General features: G+C 38.4%; 1 protein-coding gene across 1 annotated transcript in view; it reads right to left on the bottom strand.

The window, feature by feature from the left end:
* The window catches only part of GRID1 (glutamate ionotropic receptor delta type subunit 1), a 315745-nt gene that overhangs the window by 119849 nt on the left and 174269 nt on the right, over positions 1–21627 (bottom strand). Inside the window, exon 3 of the mRNA XM_009637022.1 lies at positions 1661–1714. Coding sequence (XP_009635317.1) covers positions 1661–1714 — 54 coding nt within the window. The remainder of the gene's footprint in view (positions 1–1660; positions 1715–21627) is intronic.

Below are 21627 nucleotides of genomic sequence, written 5' to 3' on the forward strand. Positions count from 1 at the left end.
CTAGCACGGGGGGATGCACACTATTAAATAAGAAGCAAGCCCTGAGGAACCTCCATCTTTCTACAGATATATCTATGTGGATGCTTAACGTATCTTCTTTTCACAGTAGTTTTAAGCACACAAAGACCAACACTTTTCTGTTAAGGATAATCAAGACATTTCCTCCTCTTTTTGCCTGCAAAGACTTCTCCAAAGTTTCATGAATTTGAAAAATTTCTGTAATTACCTGTTCGAATTTAATTGCATTTTGAGATATTTACAAGTATGCACACTAATATTTTTCACTAAAAAGATATACATTGGATTTACTTTCTGCTATCATAACTTCCCTAACCAGTCTCTAGCCAAAAAAAAGAGAAAACATAAAAGTTCCCAAAATAAAAGCAGAATTGACACCTTGTGTGATGTGTCTGTGTATGTATGTATGTGTGTGTAAGCACATGTTTGTGCATGAGTGCTGAAGGGTTTTATTTGTGGTGCTACAGATTCAGGCTTCATGAAGTGAGTTTTAACATCTGAACAATAACAGCAGCAATAACAAATTCACAAACACTCCCTCTCTATAAATGTTTAGGGAAATATGTGCTGCATTATCTTTATGTGAATATAAACACTGACTCTCTGGGCATCTTGCTGATATTTTGTAGTGGGTCATTACTGCAGCTGACAAATCAGGAGGTACTTAAACATAACAAGGACGAGAAAGAATTTATAAAGCAGAGATTTCACTTGCTTTCCCTAACCCCTATTTAATTACAGAGCCTTTCTAATGCCACACAATACAATTTATAGTTACTATTAAAAGTAGCCTATCCAAAATTATTAGCTAGGTGCAAAGAAAGGAATGAGAAATTAACACAGGAATTGGTTATTAAATTAGAGGCTATGCATTTATAACATAAAAATAAAACAGTGAACACAGTTCTTTTTAACTTAGATATTTTACTATCTTTTAATGAATCATTATTAAAACCAGAAATATATAAAGCAGTGCCATTTATCCTGAACAGCCAATGATTTATAAATTATTATATATGGTACAACATTTCAAGCTTTCCATTGCTTTTTAAATATATGTCTGCACTGATTCCCATTCGGGCATCTTGGTACTAAGGTAAAATAAATAATTGTAGTAGCAGGACAGGATGCCATTTGCTGCAGAGAGGAAATATCACATTTTAATTCTATGCTATCCTGGATCTTGGCCAAGACACCAACACAATTCTGCACTAGAGAAAACCTGTGTGTCATATAAATGCATATTCGAACGAGCTAAGCCTGCAACTAGCCTCTCTCGATATCTGAGTGCAGGCTTTTGTAGCAGTGAAGGGTGAGATTGTGGTAGACACAGGTGCATGTATCTGAGGTTTTCTTTTGAGATACTCTCTGTTTCCTAAACAGCCAATGAAGTAGGGTCGACATGAAGGTAAAAATAGTCTCCCAGCTGCTAGGAGGTACATTGGAAGCTTTATTTTGACCTTTGGTATTCAACCTTTGCCAATTCAGCTGAGACAGACAAGCAACGACACCACAGTGTGCATCTTGTACCATTCAAAAAGCAAAAATGCTAAGTGTATGCTCAGTCTGGTGTGTCAAAACGTATGAAACAACAGTGATGAGTGAACGTACCAAGCTATGTTGTCTCTTTTGACTTTCTTACCTCATTTACATAGACCCAGTGACTATCCTTTGATGCAAGGTTGGTTTCCACAGCCTACAAAAATAAAAAGAAATATAATAATAATAAAAATAAATAAAACATGTGAAACATATTCCAAAAAGAACTTATACAAAAAGGCACTATAAAGCTCATTTTGATTGCTTTCATTGCTATTGGCATTGCTTCAGCATAGCTCTTTTCATCTCTTCCACGGTATCTGATCGGTGGTAGTCACATTTCTCTGACTCCAGTACGTAAACCAAAGCACCCTGTACCATGAAGATACTGCCTAGATGTACCACAAAAGCATATTGGAGCAGCGTGGTACATCAACATGGTAAGGGATCTTATGATGAACAACTGCACATAGAACATGCAGTTAATGAGATTTAACTTCTGCATGATATATCTAATGCATTCTAGGAGGCTGGCTTTCTTTTCAATATGCCTCCCAAAATATACTGCCTCGGCCTCATTACAACTCTGATGGTTTGACTGTTAGCTAACCTATTTAATGAAAAACACTGCTCTAAGACACTCAAGTGAAGTTCATATAAGTAATCTTCTTTTCATACTTACACAAGACCCCAGAGAAAGCTATGATTTGCATGGCCATTTTTTCTGGCTTCCTGGTGTGGACTTGGATAATCACCACATGTTATAAAGAAAGAGCCCATCTCATGGGACAGCACACTTAGTCATACCCATATAACCCTCATGGTTCGCTAAGAGGCTAAAATTGGGAAAGACTGCTAACGCAAACAGCACTGCTAGTACTGAGGACTTCAGTGGAAGGATTTGGCAATATACGTAGAAGTTTCTAACTGCCCCCTTTGTTTGACATAGATAAGCTCACTTCAAGGTACTTTACAGTCTAATAAAGCAATATCAAGCATCAAGAGGTGTACACTACAGTGCTAATGATATCGCTGATGTCCTGCTTAACACACAGTTAAACAACTACTGTGGATTCATCTCACCTAATAAAACCAGACAGTCCCAGCGTACACATGTATTTCAGAAGGCAGTTCATTACACAAAGTTTTGAATATCCCTGCCTTCAACCACTTCTTTCTTCTGTGCCAGAATGAGCATTTATTCAACAGGTATTCTTATCGCTGTGTTATAAATGGCCCTATGAATCACTAAAATGAACCTGGTTAAAAAAAAAAAAAAAACAACCCAAAACCATAGGAACAAAATACTTCCAGTTACTGTTTTGTAATCTGGATAATTTCTGCACCCTGTTCATAGTGTGTGTCCTCAAAACCAATTGCACTGGTACAGAGAGGCTCTGTAGACTGCATCACTGGGCTGGGCAGGAGCATCATCAACCACCTTCCTCTCCAGAACACATTTGCATAATAAGCCTCTCAGATATTTAGCGTCAGATGGGATGAATCACCTTCTCTCATGACACTGACTACAGATGACTGGCTTAGAATAAACGCCCACGACTTACAAGGCTGCAGTGGAACGACAAGATATCCATCCTTAATATAGGCAAAGGGAGTGCTGTTACCTGATCCTAGCAAAAAAACAAACCAAAAGATGGCTAAGTAACCAAGACCAGCATTTTTAATATTACTTTTAGTTTATACTGTGGGGTTTTTTTTCAAAAAAAGAAAGTAGTATAAATTACTTGCCTAAGTAACTGTGTTTTAAAACCTTATTCCTTTGTGCAGCCTACACAAACCGAAGAGATGGGCAACACACATCCCTCAATCTATTTCTCATGCCCACCAGGCGAAGTACCCCTTTAAGAGACAAAAATCCCCAAAGGGAAATCACAAAGAAATTGAAAGAGAAAAATCAACCCAGACAGGGCACAGTATTTCTCACCATCATCATAAACAGCATTATGGGAAATTAACTATCCCTGGTGTCAAAGCAGATGAGAACCACTAGAGACAACACTTCTGACAAGATAATTCTCCCTAAGCATGCAGTGAAAAATTGTCTCCCTTGGTAATTGTCTCCCTTGCGTTTCTTTTGAGCTGGCAGGAAAATTAAACTGACCACCTAATGGAGGAATAGCAGCTATTAGGAAAGCTGGCAGTAACGAAAGAGAGGGCAAAAACTTGTAGATTTTCTCCCTGTTCACCCCTCTAACACATCCAGACAAAGCCAAAATAGCCAGGTGCCGTAACATATAGAGAAAAGCAAAGTGCTGCCAACGTTAACAAAGCAGAACTAAATAATGCTCAGGTGCAGAGTTATTGCATTGGCTACATTTTGTGATTTATCTGCAACAGTGAGCAATTTGTATGAATAAATGCTAAGTCTGGGGAGCCGCAAGAGCCAGGGAATTTGAAATGAATTTCTGTAAGTCATTTTTCTGGGTTCACATATCTGGGCCAAAGTTTTTAAAATGAGGTGCCTAAATTTAGGTGGCTAAGAGTTTCTCTTCAGTCATCAGAGTGCTAGACCATTCAGCGCCTCCTAAAGAAGTCAATGGCTCTGCACTCTAAAAGCCTGAAATGTAATTAGAAACATAACCGTAGGTAGGCAGGTTTAAATATCTATAAATATCTTCTGTACAGAGCCGCAACATGTAGCATGAAGAATTATTCTAAACCCAGACATGCTGAGTGGAAGCAGAAACTTCGTGCATTTTCTGCTTTAGGTTTTGCACCGTATTTACAGACTTGCTGTCTTAAAGAACCCTAAAATGAGCTATTGAAAGACACATCTCGGAGGCTTCACCCTCCTGATAGGACTGGTGTGTTGAGGGTGTACTGCTGGAGGCTCGTGGAAGTTAAGCAATGTGAAGAGCAAGGTCCTGGAGACCTGTGATATCATAAGAAAATTTATTCAGAGTTCTTGAATAAGAACGAAATTACATGTTTGTAACTTATGGAGTTTCTTTTTTTTTTTTTTAAAGAGGAAAAAGTATCAGCACTTGGGAGATTATGGTCACCAATTTTTAATTAGTTTTTAATTATTCAAGCTGTTCAAGATCTTGCCATTTGTTTCAGCTTGTGCCTCCATCCGTTCAAAAAGAAAAAAAAAAGTCTATGAAACGTGCTGAAGGATCTATTACAGCCTATTTCATAAACACACCCTATATTAAAGAAAGTAGGCTAGAAATTTGTGTGATCGCTGTGGCTGAGGAAAAGCTCTGCCACCTATCGGGGCAGGATTCACGTGCTAAAATATGTTATGGGTTTTTTGGTGGGAAAATTATTAATATAGGTGCAAAATATCCTAGTTCTTTATATATTCTATATGTACATAGGGTCTAGTTGACACTTAGGAGTAATGCCTCGCAACACTTCTATCAAATGGAAAATCTGCTTTGGAGATAAACAGCACACTGGAAATTAAAGAGCATCCATCTTGCCTTTATTTTCTCTTAGACTAGCAAATAGCTTCTACAATTTTGGGAAAAAAGAGGGTTTTTTTGAGACTGTATGCACTTCTTCCTCCCCAACTACATTTCAACAGCCAAATGTTAGAATACAGAACTCAAACAAGAGAAACATAATTCACTCAGTGGACTACAATTAAGGACAACATATAAATGATATGATCAGAATCAGGCCAGACGGGGAAGAGGAGCAGCGAATTTAAAAAAGCTGTTTATAATTTCTCAGTCGAAAGCATTTGCCATAGAAATGAAATAGGGAGACACTGAAAATCAAAATATGAGCATTAAGATTTCAGATCTCATACCAACAATGATAAAAGAAAAGAATAAGATGCTTCATAAAAAATGATCAAAGATATTTTCATGTATATAGCTTTGTTTACTTTTAGACGTATAACTTAAAATAACTTACTGCCAATAATCCATGACAACATTATTTTATTGGAATACGGTGGAGAACAAATATTTACACTGCCTTTATGAATAAGTAACTTGGTTCATTATTTTATCTAATGGCAGTTGCAGGATTAAAAGGAGAAGCTAGGAAAGTCAGCAATAAATACTGCTATGTTCAGAAAGAAAGCAATTCTGCAGGAAAAAAAAAAGCAACCCAGAAACAATCCTTTCCTGACCTTCTCAGAAAATCTGAAGCTGGAACCATTTCCAAGCTTATAATGGCTGGCTAGCAATAGGGAAGGCTCTGCTCCACAATACCCAGCTGCGTTGCCAGGGTCAGCACCTTGGTCCTGACAGCGAAAAGCAGGCTGTGTAGGAAGGAAAGTAGGGATGAGTGGCCGGACACAGCTTCTAGAGATGCTGGTGGGTGTTCAGACAGGCACGGGCAGATTGTGTTCCAGTGACAGCAGGGTGTGCTGAAGAATTTAGGTTGACACACACCTGTGTTATAGCTACAGACCTGTTGTCTCCTTACTGCGTACCCTGGGGGACAGGCAGTAGGAATGTCTGGAAGCCCCGTAACAAACCCCAGGATCCTGGAAGGAAATGTCTTGCACATGGCAAACACAGACAGTCCTGTTGTGTCTATGGTTTTGGAAAGAAGGGCTGCCAGCCTGAAATCCATGATATAAAAGAACCAACAGAGTGTTTTGCTAGGAGGGATATCAAAGTAGTAAAGGGTATTACTTGCACATCCTTTACCTTAATGGTGAGGATAGAGAGTATCACAGCTTTCCAGAAAAAAAAAAAAAAAAAAAAAAAAATCACTGTTCAATCTGTCTACTACCAGAGCAGAAAGACCAATACTGGGAGATGCTTGTCCTAAGAGATACCGAAAGAACACAAACCCAAAGTTGCTGCCAACCAATGACTAATTACAGCTGGCAGCAGAGAGCAGATACACCTGCAACACGGTGAGTGTTCTGTGGAGGCACCGGCAGATACACCCGACCATCTCAAGACTACAGCTCCGTGAACCAGACCCTGTTACAAAGCTCCTCCTATACAGCTGTCTTCCAGCTTGCAACCCCACCGCAGACCCCTGCCAACCAAAGAGACTGCCAACAGCCAGCCCCCAGGAGGCTTACAGCGGAAAACCAGGCACGGAGTGAGCCAGCCAGCAAGCACCTGAAGAAAGAGCCTGCAGGAGACCCAAGTTCTTTTTAGAGACCAGGATGGTGGGGGATGAGGTTAAGAAATACTCAAGGTCAGCTTTACTACTATGAAATAAGTAAAAATATAGACACGCCTTCATCACAGACAAATGTCACAAATTTCTCGTTCTTCTGAGGTCATGTGTCATCTTTCATTTCATATTTCTAAAGCAACCAGTATGATAGTGACAAATAAACCCCTTGTTTTTCTTTTTTTTTTCTTTTTTTTATTATTTGTAATGAAGGTGTAAGTAAAGAAGGGCTTGGGGAAATAATCTTGTCTAAATCTCAGCTCTTTACAAATCTTTCATAAGGGATCAGTCTCAGCCCTTACAATTCATTACCCGCTCACTTTACTTTTGCTACTGGACAGGTTTCAAAAGAAAACTGTTTCCAACTCCTATTGTCCCAAGCAAGGTTGTAGCCAGTGACCTGCTTCCTAAAGCAGCTTTTTTTTCCCCTTTCACATCCTTGGAGAAATGACTTAACTACTGGTTTTGATCTTCTTCCCCTCCTTCTCCTTCTCCCCCTCACCCCCCCAAAAAAAAAAAAAAAGAAAAAAGAAAAACTCTTCAGAAACATTTGGACATATGAAAAAGTCAATTCTGGCAGAGCAGATAGGTTCAGTCTATATCCCCTAGATACCTGATTTATATTTAGAAACTTCTTCAATTAAAGTAGTACAGTTCACGTCCAGGAGTGACTTGCATAGGTAATAGAACTTCACAGAAAACAATTACTCTGTAGCAGCTACTCAGATGCTTGCACTTCATTAGAACCTTTCTTCCCTTTGCATTTTAAATAAATGCCTCTTGGCTCAGTATCTCCAAAGGAGCAGAAATCCTATACTGTTTAATAGATTAAAAATAAATAAAATAAATAAATAAAACGGCATGACAAGCCACAATAAAGTATTTATAAAAATATTTTTAAAAATCTCCTTATAATACTTACAGTGTACAAAAGAATACTCCAAACTGATATGGTTTCTAAAGCTTAATTGGTAATGATACCATTAGTACAGGGATTAAAACGAAATTTTCCAGACCACAGTACAAGATCCCAACTCTAGTTGAAAAGCCATAAAACTAAGACATTTTGGAACCCTGAATAGAAAAAAAATAGTTGCAGGAAACCGAATAAGGACTGTAAGTTTACTTTTCTCATTTAATGCAGGTTAATTAAAATTTCTAAATGTCATTTCAAAGCGAAATATGAAGTTTTTTCCTGCTCTCAATGGTAAAATGGGCATTTAAAGAGGTTCCATGAAACACTTTTTCAGATCAGAAAGTCCACTGAACCTGGCCCTTTCTTACTGAACATCATTCTTAATGAAGAATTTGTACTTTTTAAAGAAAAGGTTTTGCCAGAAATTCTATATTCTTCCTTTTTCTGAACATCTTCCTAGAAATGTGCAGGTATACACTTGTCTCGGTTCCTCCACAAGGTAAATAACTCAACCTAATAAAGGGAAATAGAGGGAAAAAAAAAGAAAAGGGGATAAAAACAAAAAAAGAAAAAAAACTGAAAAATACATCCCAGAACAAACTCTCAAATACCGACCACAACCAAGTTTCATTTGCAGTCACTAATAAGACATTTCACGCAAACAGAAGTAAATATGACCCAAACTTTCATGAGCTTTTAGCACACCCCCCTACAGTTGATGAATGCTAATTAGAAGATGTACATGACAATTTGCATACTAATAGTATGAAGTTTGTACTGCACTAGTTGCCTGTTACTTAGGCTGTAGGTGATCAGAAAAAAACTACACTGAAGAAAACCTACGTAAAAGTTTAATGGTAATCAAGAGAAATATTGGAGATGAAGAAAAAGATAAGGAAGAGTGGGAGAAGAGGAACTACATGCTGCAACTTCTCCTGGCTACACAACTGTAATGTTTTTTGGTAACTACTGTAATATAAGTGACTTTGCCTACTGTTCTAGCTTTAATCTTTTCAATGTAATGCTTTGGGATTTCTGTTTAATCTTATTCCCATTTTATAAGTAATGCTTATTATATTCAGCCTCTGTTGCCATTCCATTTAATGCATATTCCACCGAATGATGCATAAAAGTAAAGTACTGTATATGGAACTCTTCCAAAAGCATTCAGTAAGAATTTACTTTTCAAAGCTCAAATGCCACATACTATTTATAAATGTGGCAACTCTTGACCATTTAACTATGCAGCACAGTGGTAACACTGGATAATTGCACAGCGGTCAGAAAGCAACATTTCCGTAAAGACATAAATCTAATGTTAACTAAAGAACATAACCTCTCAGAAATCTTGTACTTAAAATTTTACCAAAGCCACATGTTGAGCCGACTTTGAGGACCCAATGAAATCTTTGAAAAGAATAACTAAATTTTGCTCACTTAGACACTGAATTTCTTTTTGAAGATAACAGCTTTGTACATCTATATTCTATTAAAAAGTCTCACCTTTTTAGAGACAATTTTGTAATTCTTTGTTAAGAACTGTACTCCTGAAAGAGCCAAACTACAGAGAGCAAACTAAAATTCATGAGAACTGGCCAGCATGTGGAGCTTGGATTTTTTTTTTTTCTTGGTTGGTTTGCTTTGGTCATCCTCCTGCCTCCCTTTAAGAGAAGAAATCACCTGAAATAATTTAGCAGTTTAATTTTTCTTTTTGTTTGGAATGCCTACATGGGGTTGGCTAGACATAGTTAATGAAGGTTGAAAATGGATTGTCAGGTATAGACCCTTGGTAAATAAACCTATTTTCAGCATGGATGATTGCTCTCTATTCTCATAATGAGTAGCCGTTCCACAGTCAGGGTGTAACACATTTCAGTATGTGCCACCGGTCTCATACACTGTGCCCTCTTGACTCAACTCAGAAGCAACACCTTAAGCTCCAACTTCATCTTGCACTGGAAGTTCAATATAACTTTATAGAGTTTTCCAGAGCTTGATCTTCTTGTAGGTATAAACAGCAGATGGTAACTATATCATTAAAGAAATATGCAAACTTCTTAGCTTTCTAACATGCACACAACACCAAACTGAAAACACAACTTACACATTGCTAATTTCCCCTTTTAAAAGAATTATGTTTTGTCTTGACAGCATGGTAGCTGAAGCTCCCAGAATCGTGTATCATGGCATTAACTCTGAGCCAAAAGAACCAGCTATAGGGTCAAGAGACCAATTTGATTTTCATGAACTTATGGTTTTAATCCTGATTCATTGCCTCTGGCCCAAAGTTGCCAGTCACACTGCAAAGCTGTTATTTTACATAGGTTATGGATTTTTAAACCCTATGAACTTGGAAAGTTATATCCACATCAAAGGTTACCCTGTCCGCTATCCATCATTTCATCTGTTCACACACATGCAGTCTCTTCTCTTAAATTCCTTAAAAATCTCATCTGGTTTTAAAGGAAAGAAGATGCTAGTCTTGCCTCAGCCTCAAACATAATCGCTTTCAAACCAATCCTTTTCTGCCTACAGCACTCTTCTTTGAAATTGCAAAATAAATACATAAATAAAGCAAAATCCTTACAGGTCCGAGGACCTTCTTGTCAGTCATAGTGTGTTTTACATGCACAAATGGTGCCACAGGCTGTGTGAGCACTGAAGAACACCTTAAGATCTTCTTAACCATCTCAAACAAGAAGATTCTTCCTGATCAGCTCTGCCAAGAGGAAAGGATATTTGCTTTTCTTTTTTCTGCACAAGGATACTTGGCTTCTGGGTACTTGTCAAGCTATAACTCTTCCAGGCTGCTCTAGGAGGAAAGAAACCCTTGGGGAGCAGGAACGGTGGTAACAGAAGGGTACTTCCTTGGTACTTCCACGGTCTTAACGACTTTACGCAAAGCCTTACAGGCTTAACAAAGGCAAGCAAAGGCGGCAGTCACCTGGCGCTGAGGACATACACAGCACAAAACCCATGAGAAGCAGGCACAGATAAGTTCACTTTTTGTTCACAGATTTTTCTTCCAAGTAGGTGCTCATATATTCACCATCTGGGTCAAAACCATTTGGGATGTTTTGCATCCGTGCTGTCTCAAAGCTTGCAGAGATGCACTGGAGCCCCCGTGGTTATCTCATTACTGCCAGTCTTTATCAGCTTTATCTTTGGCAGCATGAATGATATTAAAAAATATATATTACAGTAATAGGCTATAGGCAGATTTGACTGGAAAACCTACTTTTCCTAAATGCTTGCATACAGTTATTCAGAAGAGTATAGCAGAGTTATTAAATTAAAAATATGTATTTCATCCTTTGAAACAATTTCCACTTCATCTAACCAACACAAGCTCACACAGTGTTTGCAAAGTTGCAGACAAATGGGGTTTTGAGAATGAACCTTTCTATATTGTCTGGAGCAACAGCTTATCTCCTGACTCCAGGGAAACCAGCATTCATTACAGATTATGCTTTGATTCTGTTCTTGAAACCAAATCATTTTTAGCATTTTAACTACTGTAATTTTCTTCCCATTGTTTCTGAGGTAGAATTTAGACAAAACACTGATTTGTGTTAGAATTTCCATATACCTGAGCTTCCATACAAATCCAGAGGAAGAAAAAAGTGAAACTAATTGGGTTTTAATTTTAAAATCGAATATGTTTGACTTGTGATATACTATCTTTTCCTCTGATTTCTATTATTCCATCCGTGCAGGTATGAAAGGACTTACAATGGAAACTTCCATTACATCTAATTAAAGTAGCCTACACCTTGCTGGCAAAAATTAAAGTACACTATATCGTATATCATTTACGCAGAATGATTTATAGAGAGGACCATAAGTTTATGTCTTAAGCCCTTTATGACCAGCTGAGGGGAAGAAAGCCCCTCAGTCAACAAATATGATGGGATGAGTAAAGTTTTTAATTTAACAATTGTTTGTGACAAACTGTGACTAGAAAACAAAAATTGTTTCAATGTATATCCCACAAAAAGGGATTCAGGTGTCAGACTAATATATGAAAGCATCCAACAAAAGTTACTTTCTTTTTCTGAAGATAAAGTGAAAGCAACAATTTGTGTTGATACAACAAATAGTGGTGAACAGGGAATTTGGCATGAAATTTGTCCTCCTTGAGGGAAAACCTATGGCAGATGGAAACAGGAACCAAGTCTATAGTTGAAGAAGGCTTTGTTCATAAAGTCTGTGGTGTGGTCAAGTTTCCCAGTCTGCAGAATCTTCTCAGGCACACTGAACTTCTGAGTAAGACAAGGGCTATGTATTTGAGAGCATACTGCAGGTATCTCCGGCTATGGCTGATGAGCAGTTTAACTGTAAAACTTAAGAAAAAAAATCAAAAAAAAAAACCCAAAAGCCCAACCAAACTATTTTACCTAGGGAAATTTTTAAAAAGACAGTGTCTTGGGAAGTCAATAAGCAGGTAGTGTCAAAACAGGAAGTTTGTGAAAGTTAAATATAAGAACAAAGAGAGGAGTGAAAAAATATGGCATCAGAATGGACCCTTTTTTTTTATCAGGGTTACATCTGGTTTTATAGAGACTCAAATGAATGAGACAATAAATGTTACTAGCTGAGAAAAGTGAATAAAGACACATCCTTAAGTGGTTACCTGGAGCGAACATAATGCTATCACCTGACAGAAATCATGGAAGAGAAGAACGAAGGACTAGAGATGCACCTGGAGACATGGGAGAAACTTTTTGAAGACAACACACAGGAAAGAAGAGAAAATATTAATTTGGCCTATATATGAGTTGTAAATACCTGCAAACAGAAAGACTCAGAGCATGTGAGCACAAAGACGAGACATAGGAATGATCAAATATGGCATGAGAAAGAGTTCGTAATAGGGGAAGATAGCTGCACAGAGAAACAGAAATGCTGCATAGAGCAAGAAGTCAAGAAAAAAAAAGAGACCAAACCCCACAAGCAGAGAATAAGATAAAACCCAAGGGCAGAGACCTATGGGTGATGAGAACGACATACAGATGATTAAAAAGCATAAATGAAGGAGAGGGGAAAGGGGACAGGGGAGGTAGGAAGTAACCACAAACCAGATGAAGGAAAAATAAAATTGAGAAGATTGGAGATTCACACCATCCCAGGAACTGTTGAATTGCATGAGGGACAAATTGACTGGCCTGTCATCAGAGAGCAGAGAAGGAAGAGGTCAGCAAGCAAGGACAAGAAACACAGCCTTGAGGCAGAAAAGAAATGAGAAAGAATAAGAAGAAAATATATCTTTGTTGACTTAGGTCAGGTGTCATTGTAAGGCTACTGCTGGAAAAAGTAATATTTATACCCAGGTGAGATAGATGCACAGTGCAAATTGAAGTAGGACGCAGCTAATGAAGATTTACAGACAGAAAAAAAAGACTTGTGGTAAAAAGAAACAGTGAGTGTAACGACTGAAAAGTATTCTCATTAAAACGGACATTTCTTAGGTGATTCTTTCAGATAAGACTTTCAGTGCTGGCCTTGAGGGGCTAGGTCTGAAACTACTAGAAGAAAACTAAATATTAAAAAGCACACGGGGCTCACAGTCTCTAAAACTACTTTTAATTTGTGATAGTATAAAGATATGTTAATGAAGATATACAAACAGCTACGTCCAAACTGAGAGGGCAGTACAGGGTGTAAAAATAGCAATAAGAAGAATACAAAAATGATGACATCATAGTCAGAAATTGAATTGTATTTATAGCAAGATAACAGGCAACAAAGAAATAAACAGGGACATCACAGTAAAACAGACTGAATCTGTGTAATGTGGGGGAAGTAAAATAAAGGAAAGAAAGACTTCCTGAGATAGTGGCCCTGCAGTCAAAGTTGGACATAGAAGACTAACACTTACCTATTAAAAAGTTCTGCAGGCATGGCGTGCGTTTAATAAAGTTTATAATCTTAAAGCCAGAGGGAAAAAAATTTGATCTTGTTGGATAGCACGATCGTGAGTTAAATGAAGCTAAGCGCAGACAAGGTTGCCAGCTTCATACTAGAGGACCTTAAAGAAACTCCAAATTTCCTCTGCCATCCTTAAATTTTGAGCTTTTCAGTTATCCTGTTTGCCCAGCAGTTACTCCTTTTGAACCTGAGAGCTTTAGCTGGTTATTTTACATTATCAGTAATGATCCTGGCAAACACTATTAAAGGAATTAACTATGATAGAAAATTAGGAAGTATGATAAATACAGAGGTATTTAGAGAGCATTTAAAAAGATTATGACTTCTGAAACCAGGTAACATAATTATGGTGAAATACTACAAAAAATAAGGCCATGCACTCAGAGAACAATAAGAAATTTGCTATTATTTGAGACTTCATCAGTTTGAAAAACACCAAAAGCTTCTTAGAGGTTTATTGTCTGTAATCTAGTAATTTGTGCACCCATGAACAATTAGACCCTAAGATGCATCAGCTGAAATGTTGTCGATAGAGTAAGAAAGTATTAATACCAAAGAGAGAGAGTCCTGTAGTCACCAGAAGTTGAAAGTAGAGTTTAAGTTTGGATAGTTTAGTATCAGAACCATAAGACAAAACACTTGCTGTATTTCAAGTACTATTTTAAGTACCTGAGGAGGATGAAAACCAAAGGATCCCATTGCTACTCACATGGCCATGGTAGCAGAAAGGCATAGGGTCATGACCCTACCTGACAAGTAGGGTCACAGATATATTCTGGCTGAGAGTACAAAGGTTTCTAAGTATTATGGTGAGATTCTGAATTCATCTCACAATTTTGGCAGGCCAAAATACACACAGTTCAATTTCAAGAGGGTGCATGATCAGTTTATGAAAGCGATTATGGAATATATATTTATGTGTTATGGTGGCTTCCATTCTCAGGGGAGAGGAGCAAGTAAACCAGGAGTTAATTTCTCATCTTGTGCCCCTAAGACAGTACAGAAACCCAGCAGCAGCCCCCTGGGTTTTATAAAACAGACACAAAACCATGCATTTTATACATTATAGACTACAGCAGAGCTGAAAGAGTTAAAATTGAGTTGCTGTTTCTATCAGGAACTCAGGCATTCAAGGTTTAATATCTCAGACGTTCCAAATTACATCTCCTGGAACTTGGCAAGCATCTTGTCAGGTTCAATGCAATTTGTTTTTCCAAACCCAAATTGTTTTTAATAGATTAAGGTGTTCTAATTTTTTAAAGCAATAAGTACAAACCCAGTAATCCTTTACCATTGTGATAAGGATTGTCTACCATAATCTTTATTTACTAAAGCTTGACTGTCAAAGAAAAGGAACTAATTTTTCAAAGTCTATTTAGGTAGCTGAGTTGCTATTTTCTGAATTTAGGGCTGAGAAAAGAAGACTGATTACTTCAGCTCTGAAGAACCCAGATTAAAAAAAAAATGATGCTATTCCATGGAAACCATATGATTCAAGAATTATTACTGTAATATGGGATGAATATTAGCTCCATTCAAGTCAAGGGGGACAAGATTTCATCCTCAGGAGTCTTCTGTCTCTCAAATGCTGCTTCAAATCCTCCAAAACTGACAGATTTAGAAGATTGCATTAAAAGCCAGTTAGTGCACGTGATTTAGTAAAGTAACTCAGTTAACAGGTCCTGGCAAAAGACTATTACAAACAAATGCACACCAAACATAAGCAAGGAAAACTTAGGTTCTACTTTCCTGATGAAAGTAGGCATGACAGTGTTCTGGGGAGGGGAAAACCCCCCACACCTTCTACTATGTGTGGTGTTCAAATCAGGCTGGTACCAGGCCCAAACTGGTGAGCCTCAAGATGACTGAAAAAGAGTTTTCAATAGAACAGAGAAGAAAAAAAGGTAATAGTGATGCAGCACTACTAGATCTTTTTTGCAGTTGGAAATTAAGGCAAAGACATCCAGTGCAGAATAAATGTTGCACACAGCACGTGAGAGAACATGGAGCTCAAGTCACTCGTCCTTGTTCAAGGCATTCAACAGTAATCCTTGCTTTAAAAATCTGTACCCTTTCTTGCCTTCAGTAACATCAGAAGGATTCAGCACAGCAAAGGACGTGCTGAACCTGCTGCTTTCTACTCCAGAAGAGGGAGAAGACAACACGCACTTGGAGGGTCTCTGCCAGTGTCCCAGAGACCCTCACCAGAAACGCATTCTTACCACCATCCCACTTGGTACCTCCTCTTGAAGAGTACTTTAAAGATGTGTACTCTTGGCTATGCACATGACTGTGTCTTTTGTAATGGCTTTCTCCATTACAGCATTCAAACTGAAGACAAAACCTTAACCTACAAGAATATCACTGCGAGTTTGCATTTGCAAATTATAACCGATTGCACCACGCCTGCAGCTACTCCTAAGCCTGTGGTTTCATTGCTTTCAGATTAATGCCAGAAGGTGGCAGAAGTATTTTCCTTCATGAATCTGAAGCTTATAGCCAAAATTGTCCAGCCACAATCCAGATCCCCCTGCCTTTCCCTGGGCAGATGTACACATGTGTTTGTGTATGTGCACATTTGTGTGGGTATACTCCCACATATACATATACCCCCACAAATGTTTGGGAACGGGCACTTAATACAGACAGAAAAAGGCAAGCGCAGGGAAGAAAACCAGGCCAGCAGTAACATCCAAAATACCCAGGTCCAAGCATCAAGGATATTTTAAACAAAGTTGTGTTCTCACCACACTGAACAGGGACTCAGAAAAACTGACTCCTGGATTTATCATAAAATTCCTGGAAAAATATGAGCAAATTTTCTCAAGTTCGATGTACAGGAATATCCAACTCCATATGATATATGTTCATTTAGACAGACACACACATATATACACGCATAAAACGTTGTAAATCTAAGACTGACTCAGGTAGCCAAACCACTGTTGCAAGTGTTCCAGGGACCGTGCATCATCCAGAACATCAGAACTGTAGTAGTAGCTATGCTAACAGGTACAAGATTTTTGCATATGTTTTGGCCATTGATTTTTAAGTTTTGCTATATCTAAGCAGGATTTATTGGTCAAATTATACACTTACCTGGAAATCAATACAGAGCATTAGACCACACAGTTTGTTTCTCTCCTGCCTATATGTCATGTATTCACTACCTTCCGTGGCTTTAGGAATAAGAAAACAGAGGGTTCTCCTTTAGAAAAGGCTTGAATGTGTACATTTTTCTGTAACCATTTGCCTGCTTATGGGAGAAAGACGTCTTTCCCACCCAGGGCAACACTTCTGGGACAAGCGGCAAGGAGGCATTTCCCCCGCTAGATTTGCTGTTGCCTTGCCTTGGCGAGCACATTTCACCACTTCAGTTGGCCATGGCAGATGAGGGACCACATGGCTGAGCTCTCTGCAAATTGCCTCTCACAGCAGCCTACAAACCGTGCTCAAACATCACCTTCCCCAACCTCCCATTGTTCCTTGTTTCTTTTCATTAAGTCTATTCAGCAGTTCTCGCTAAAGTCTACAGCTTGGCTGTCTCTGTCAGCCGATTTCCTCCTGCCCCTTTCAACAAGCACAAGACATCACTCACCTCTCTGTGCTGCACAGCTGAAACAGAAAAACTATCAGTCATGTGAGAAGACTGCAGCACACTCCTAATGCTATCATTTTGCTTTCCCTTAGCTACTCCACACTGCCTATTGCAGAGAAAGATTTATTTCCCAAATTAATTACAACTACTCAACAAGTCTTTATTCCGGAACCCTCACCAGCTACTTCTTCCCTCCCAAACCCAGAGCCAGAGGGAGCCGTTTGCCCCCATCTGTAGACAGAACTCTACAAATGTAGAGTTTTATTCTCTCTCTCTGCCACCTTTTTCCTCTTGCCTCCCCAGACAGATTGAAGAGTCTACGGCAGCTGTGCAAAAATCCCACACCATTGATTTTCCTGTTATTTTTAAAACAAAACCTGATATTTTGAGCCATGCATCCCTCTTGTTTTCTAGGTGTTGGCTAAATAAGATATATTAGGCTTAATAACATATATTCAAAAAGACTTCAGTTTCCAGCCCAGGCTTTTTTAACTCAGTTTTGGTTATGCCAACACCTTTTCTCCTCATACTTGAACCTTCTTGCTCAGCCTCTATACTTGGGATGGAGCCAATGATTCACCAGCTCTCACCCTCTCTGTTCTTCAGGGATGTGACCTTGCACCACCTGAAACTGTGTTGTGAGAAGTGACAAAGCAAAACAAGCCTTCAGCAGCTTGCAAAAGCCAAGCAAAATTATTTTCTAATCCATCTTCCCATCTAGTTATAAAATAGGGAGGACATTTTTTCTTGGCCTCAGTAAATAGGAATAGCTAGCCTTTGCAAGCCTCAATTCTCAGTTAGCAATACTACACATACGTAGTCTTATTTGTGTAAAAGCTATGCATACATACCCTTCCAAATACCCTCTACCACAGGATACAGCCGCCATCCAAGCTAAGTGCCATAAATTCATCAGAAAAATTATACTTGCTCGGAAAACAAAAACAATAACAACAAATGCCAACCAAAACAACGACCTGGCATTCTTATACCATTCTCATTTGAAATTTCACTACTACAACCCACGATGGATTAAGAGCAACCAAAAAGCATAACTCCAGGAGGATTTTAAAGTTTTATTCATGCAAGTTAAAAACAGCTAACATACCATACAGCTTTCCCAGGCTTCACAAGGGCCTGAATCCTTCTCTGTAACTACCAAGCATAATCAATTTATCAAATTTGAACTTTCTCCTTCATTTAATAACTGATGATTAATTGCTCAATATACTGATTGCTTCTCAAGTCCTGCTCTTGTGTTACATGCCTGTGCAGCTTGGGAAACCAGTATATCCAACCCTAAGCTTTGCTATGCCATCCTATTGCCACGGAAGTCTCAAAATCTGTCTCAGATGAATAATTGTGGTAATAATTGAAATAAACGATGTCTAGGTTTTATCACTCTTTGAACTACTACCACCAAAAATGAGAAGCCTTGGAAAAAAAGATGTTCAAAACATCTGTCTGATGCAAAAATCAAAGTTCCTTCGATGTTTTAAGTAAAGTGACAGCAACTCAAAAAGGGGTGTAAATTTTCAGTACCATACTTTTGAAATAAATAGGATTTAAAATGTATGACTAATTGAGCTCATACAAATCCCCCTTTTGAATTTACATATGTAAATGTTTGCAGAATTATCCTTTATCTAAGTAATTATGCCACCCATAGTTACGTGATCTATATCATATATGGTACAGATAAGATAGAAACTGATAGATTACTGATCAATCTTTACAACAAGCTTTTCTCACTGAGTAATCTAATGACAAGCATGGGTGGAAGGAGAAACTCAGAATGAAGCTTCACCACTCCTTCCATCTGGATGTGTCAAAGGCACACCGGTAAGACCGTGCAGTACTTTCAGAGCAAGGCAAGTCCTGTCAGCTTTTCCCCACCCTGCACCCTCTGACAGAGCTGACAATGTGTTGCCACCACCCAAGTGCTTCCAGAAGCCCCCATCCTAGAAATACACCTTCCCCCTCTCTCCCAGCCAGGCCCATGACTCTGAAATTCTTCGTGCCATGTACACCTCCAAGCTGAGACAGACTCGATACCAGGAGCAGCCTTTGGGGCAGAATGTGCAATATTTGAAATTCACACCCTTCTTTAAACAGAGAGGTTGGCAGCGTGGATGGCAAAGAAGAGAGCAGCGGGAACGCCACTGTTAGAAGGTTTCAGAGAAAAGGCTGGAGGAATATCCACCACAAGTCAAATAGGTCTGGGGGCCTGGCGAATTTGTTTGCAGCTCCCTGCAGCTGCAACACCCCATCTGCAGCCTCTCTGACCACGTAGTTTCCAGTTTGCTCCTCAAAGGGTGGTTTTACATCCCTCCCTGAAACACCTGCACCAAAGACGCTTTTCAGGGCCCTTTATGCTATTTCATTCTTTCTATTCGGTGTAAGGGGAGGTGGCTCCTGGATAAATGACTCCCCTCAGCTTTCTCTAAAGATTAGCGCTTTGATCAGAAATCTACTGAAATTACTAGGACTCTCTTCAGTTGTTTTCAATAAGCATTGGCCCAGGCTTAGAAGAAAGAATACGAAATAAACACCAGTTATCTGTTTTCATTAAAACATTTTCATTAGACCTTATCATTTTTTCCTCTGGGAAAAAACCACTGCAACAGCTTTAATAAATATCTTGGCAGAAGAAATAATAATTTACATGAAAGGACAAATTAATATCTAAATAATAAACTCTCCGTGCTCTGGAGTCATCTCTTCATGACTGAGCCCTATACGCATAATGTACCACTGCTGAGTGGATGACTCTGAATAATCACAAGTGACCTGAAATAACAGCAAAGCAACACAGAAAACTGAATCTTTATCACCGTGTCACTGTCTCCCATAGGGACTAGGATCCATTCTTCCATGCTGTAAAATATTGTTCATGTAGATAATAATTTTATCTTGTCTAACTTTAAAGTTCACATTCACAGGCTTTTTTTTTTGATTAATGAAATGGCTTTGACAGCCAGAAGCTTCTTCCCAATATTAGAGAGAAAGCGGGTGGGTGCCAATTTACGATTATTCAAACTAGTAATCTCCTGTGTCTCTGACTGCTATTATTCCTCTGCCTGTGACCCAACCGCTTAATGAAGTGAAATTAATTTACAGTAATAGGAAATTCTCAGAACTACATGAAAGCACAAGCTTTAATATGGGAAGAACAAATGGCCTTTTCATGCAAGGCTGACCACAAGCATTGTAAAGAAATTTGAAAGGACTTTATACGTTTTTAAGTAGGTATGGTATTAGCTGAAACAATATGCTGCAGTAAATATGATAAATCATCAAACACCTTTTCAAAACAGAAAGCACCAACACAATTTTCTCCTTTTGTCACACAGCAGAATTTTCTCATTTGCATATAAATGTATGAGACACATATATTTTGTAAAGGTAAACCCAAGATCTCATCATCCTTCAAACCCCTTCTAACACTTCCATCATGAGACCCATGACAAACTGCCAACAGAAAACCAGTAACAGGGAGGTTGACATTTATTTTGCTTATTCATCCTTTGCAAATGTATGTATCAGTGCGCATTAGAATTGAAATAAATATGGTTTTATCTTAAATGATAAAATACAGCTGACATTTTTCTCCAAATATACGGTTTTATACAAGACCCTATAAAAGGTTGAAATTGTAAGTCAAATCCCCCACATTCATGTTATTTCCTTTCATGTAGGAAAAATACCATCTTCCTAAATTTTACTTTAGCATCCCTTCCCCACCTCTGCCCTAAAAACCTCAGAGACAGAGGAAGTAGAGAGGGGGAGCTGTGCAAGACTCAAAACAGCTGGGACTTGTTTGGGTTTTTTTTCAAAATAAAATTATCTATTTGAAGCATTAAACATGCCTAATAATTTCTTAACTGGCTCTAATATTTGTTTTATTATCCCTCACGCATTCTGTATTTTTACACTAATTTTCAGGCCTTCTTGGATGCCTTGGAGGATAGACTGGTTTCCAGTGTAGCAGTTAACACAATGATCCTTCAATATGTCTGTGTGCTATAGAATGACAAAAGCCACCACACAAGTATTCATATGTTCACATCCTCTCATTGCACACATATGGTGGTGATATTCAAGCAACAATTTGAGAATATCCTTTGTGATTTCTCATCACCTTCTCCCCAAAATCAGATTAAGACAATCCAAGATTTCCAGTGCATTGTCACATGCTGTAGCTCTTCCTCTTTCTGTTTTGCTTTTCCCTTCTCCCAGACAGTGGTTGGAAGAACAGGATAAATCTTTTTCCTTCAAAAAAACTAAGATAGCAACAAGAGGCTGTGGCAACACTTCTGCTTCAAGTAGAGCCTTTCCTGGTTTGCCCAGTGTTTCAGATTATCTCCAGCTAAGGTTAACCTATCACTACATGAGTCTTGCCTTTACAATTAATAAGGCTGGAAAATAATTTGTTTCCATTGTTAGCAAAAAGCTGAACCAACTGCTAATACTGGATGGATCTTTTTTCCCAAGAGACCGTTAATAGTTCATT

The sequence above is a fragment of the Egretta garzetta genome, unplaced genomic scaffold (assembly GCF_000687185.1).
Source record: "Egretta garzetta isolate BGI_Z169 unplaced genomic scaffold, ASM68718v1 scaffold204, whole genome shotgun sequence".
In the NCBI taxonomy this organism is placed as follows: domain Eukaryota; kingdom Metazoa; phylum Chordata; class Aves; order Pelecaniformes; family Ardeidae; genus Egretta; species Egretta garzetta.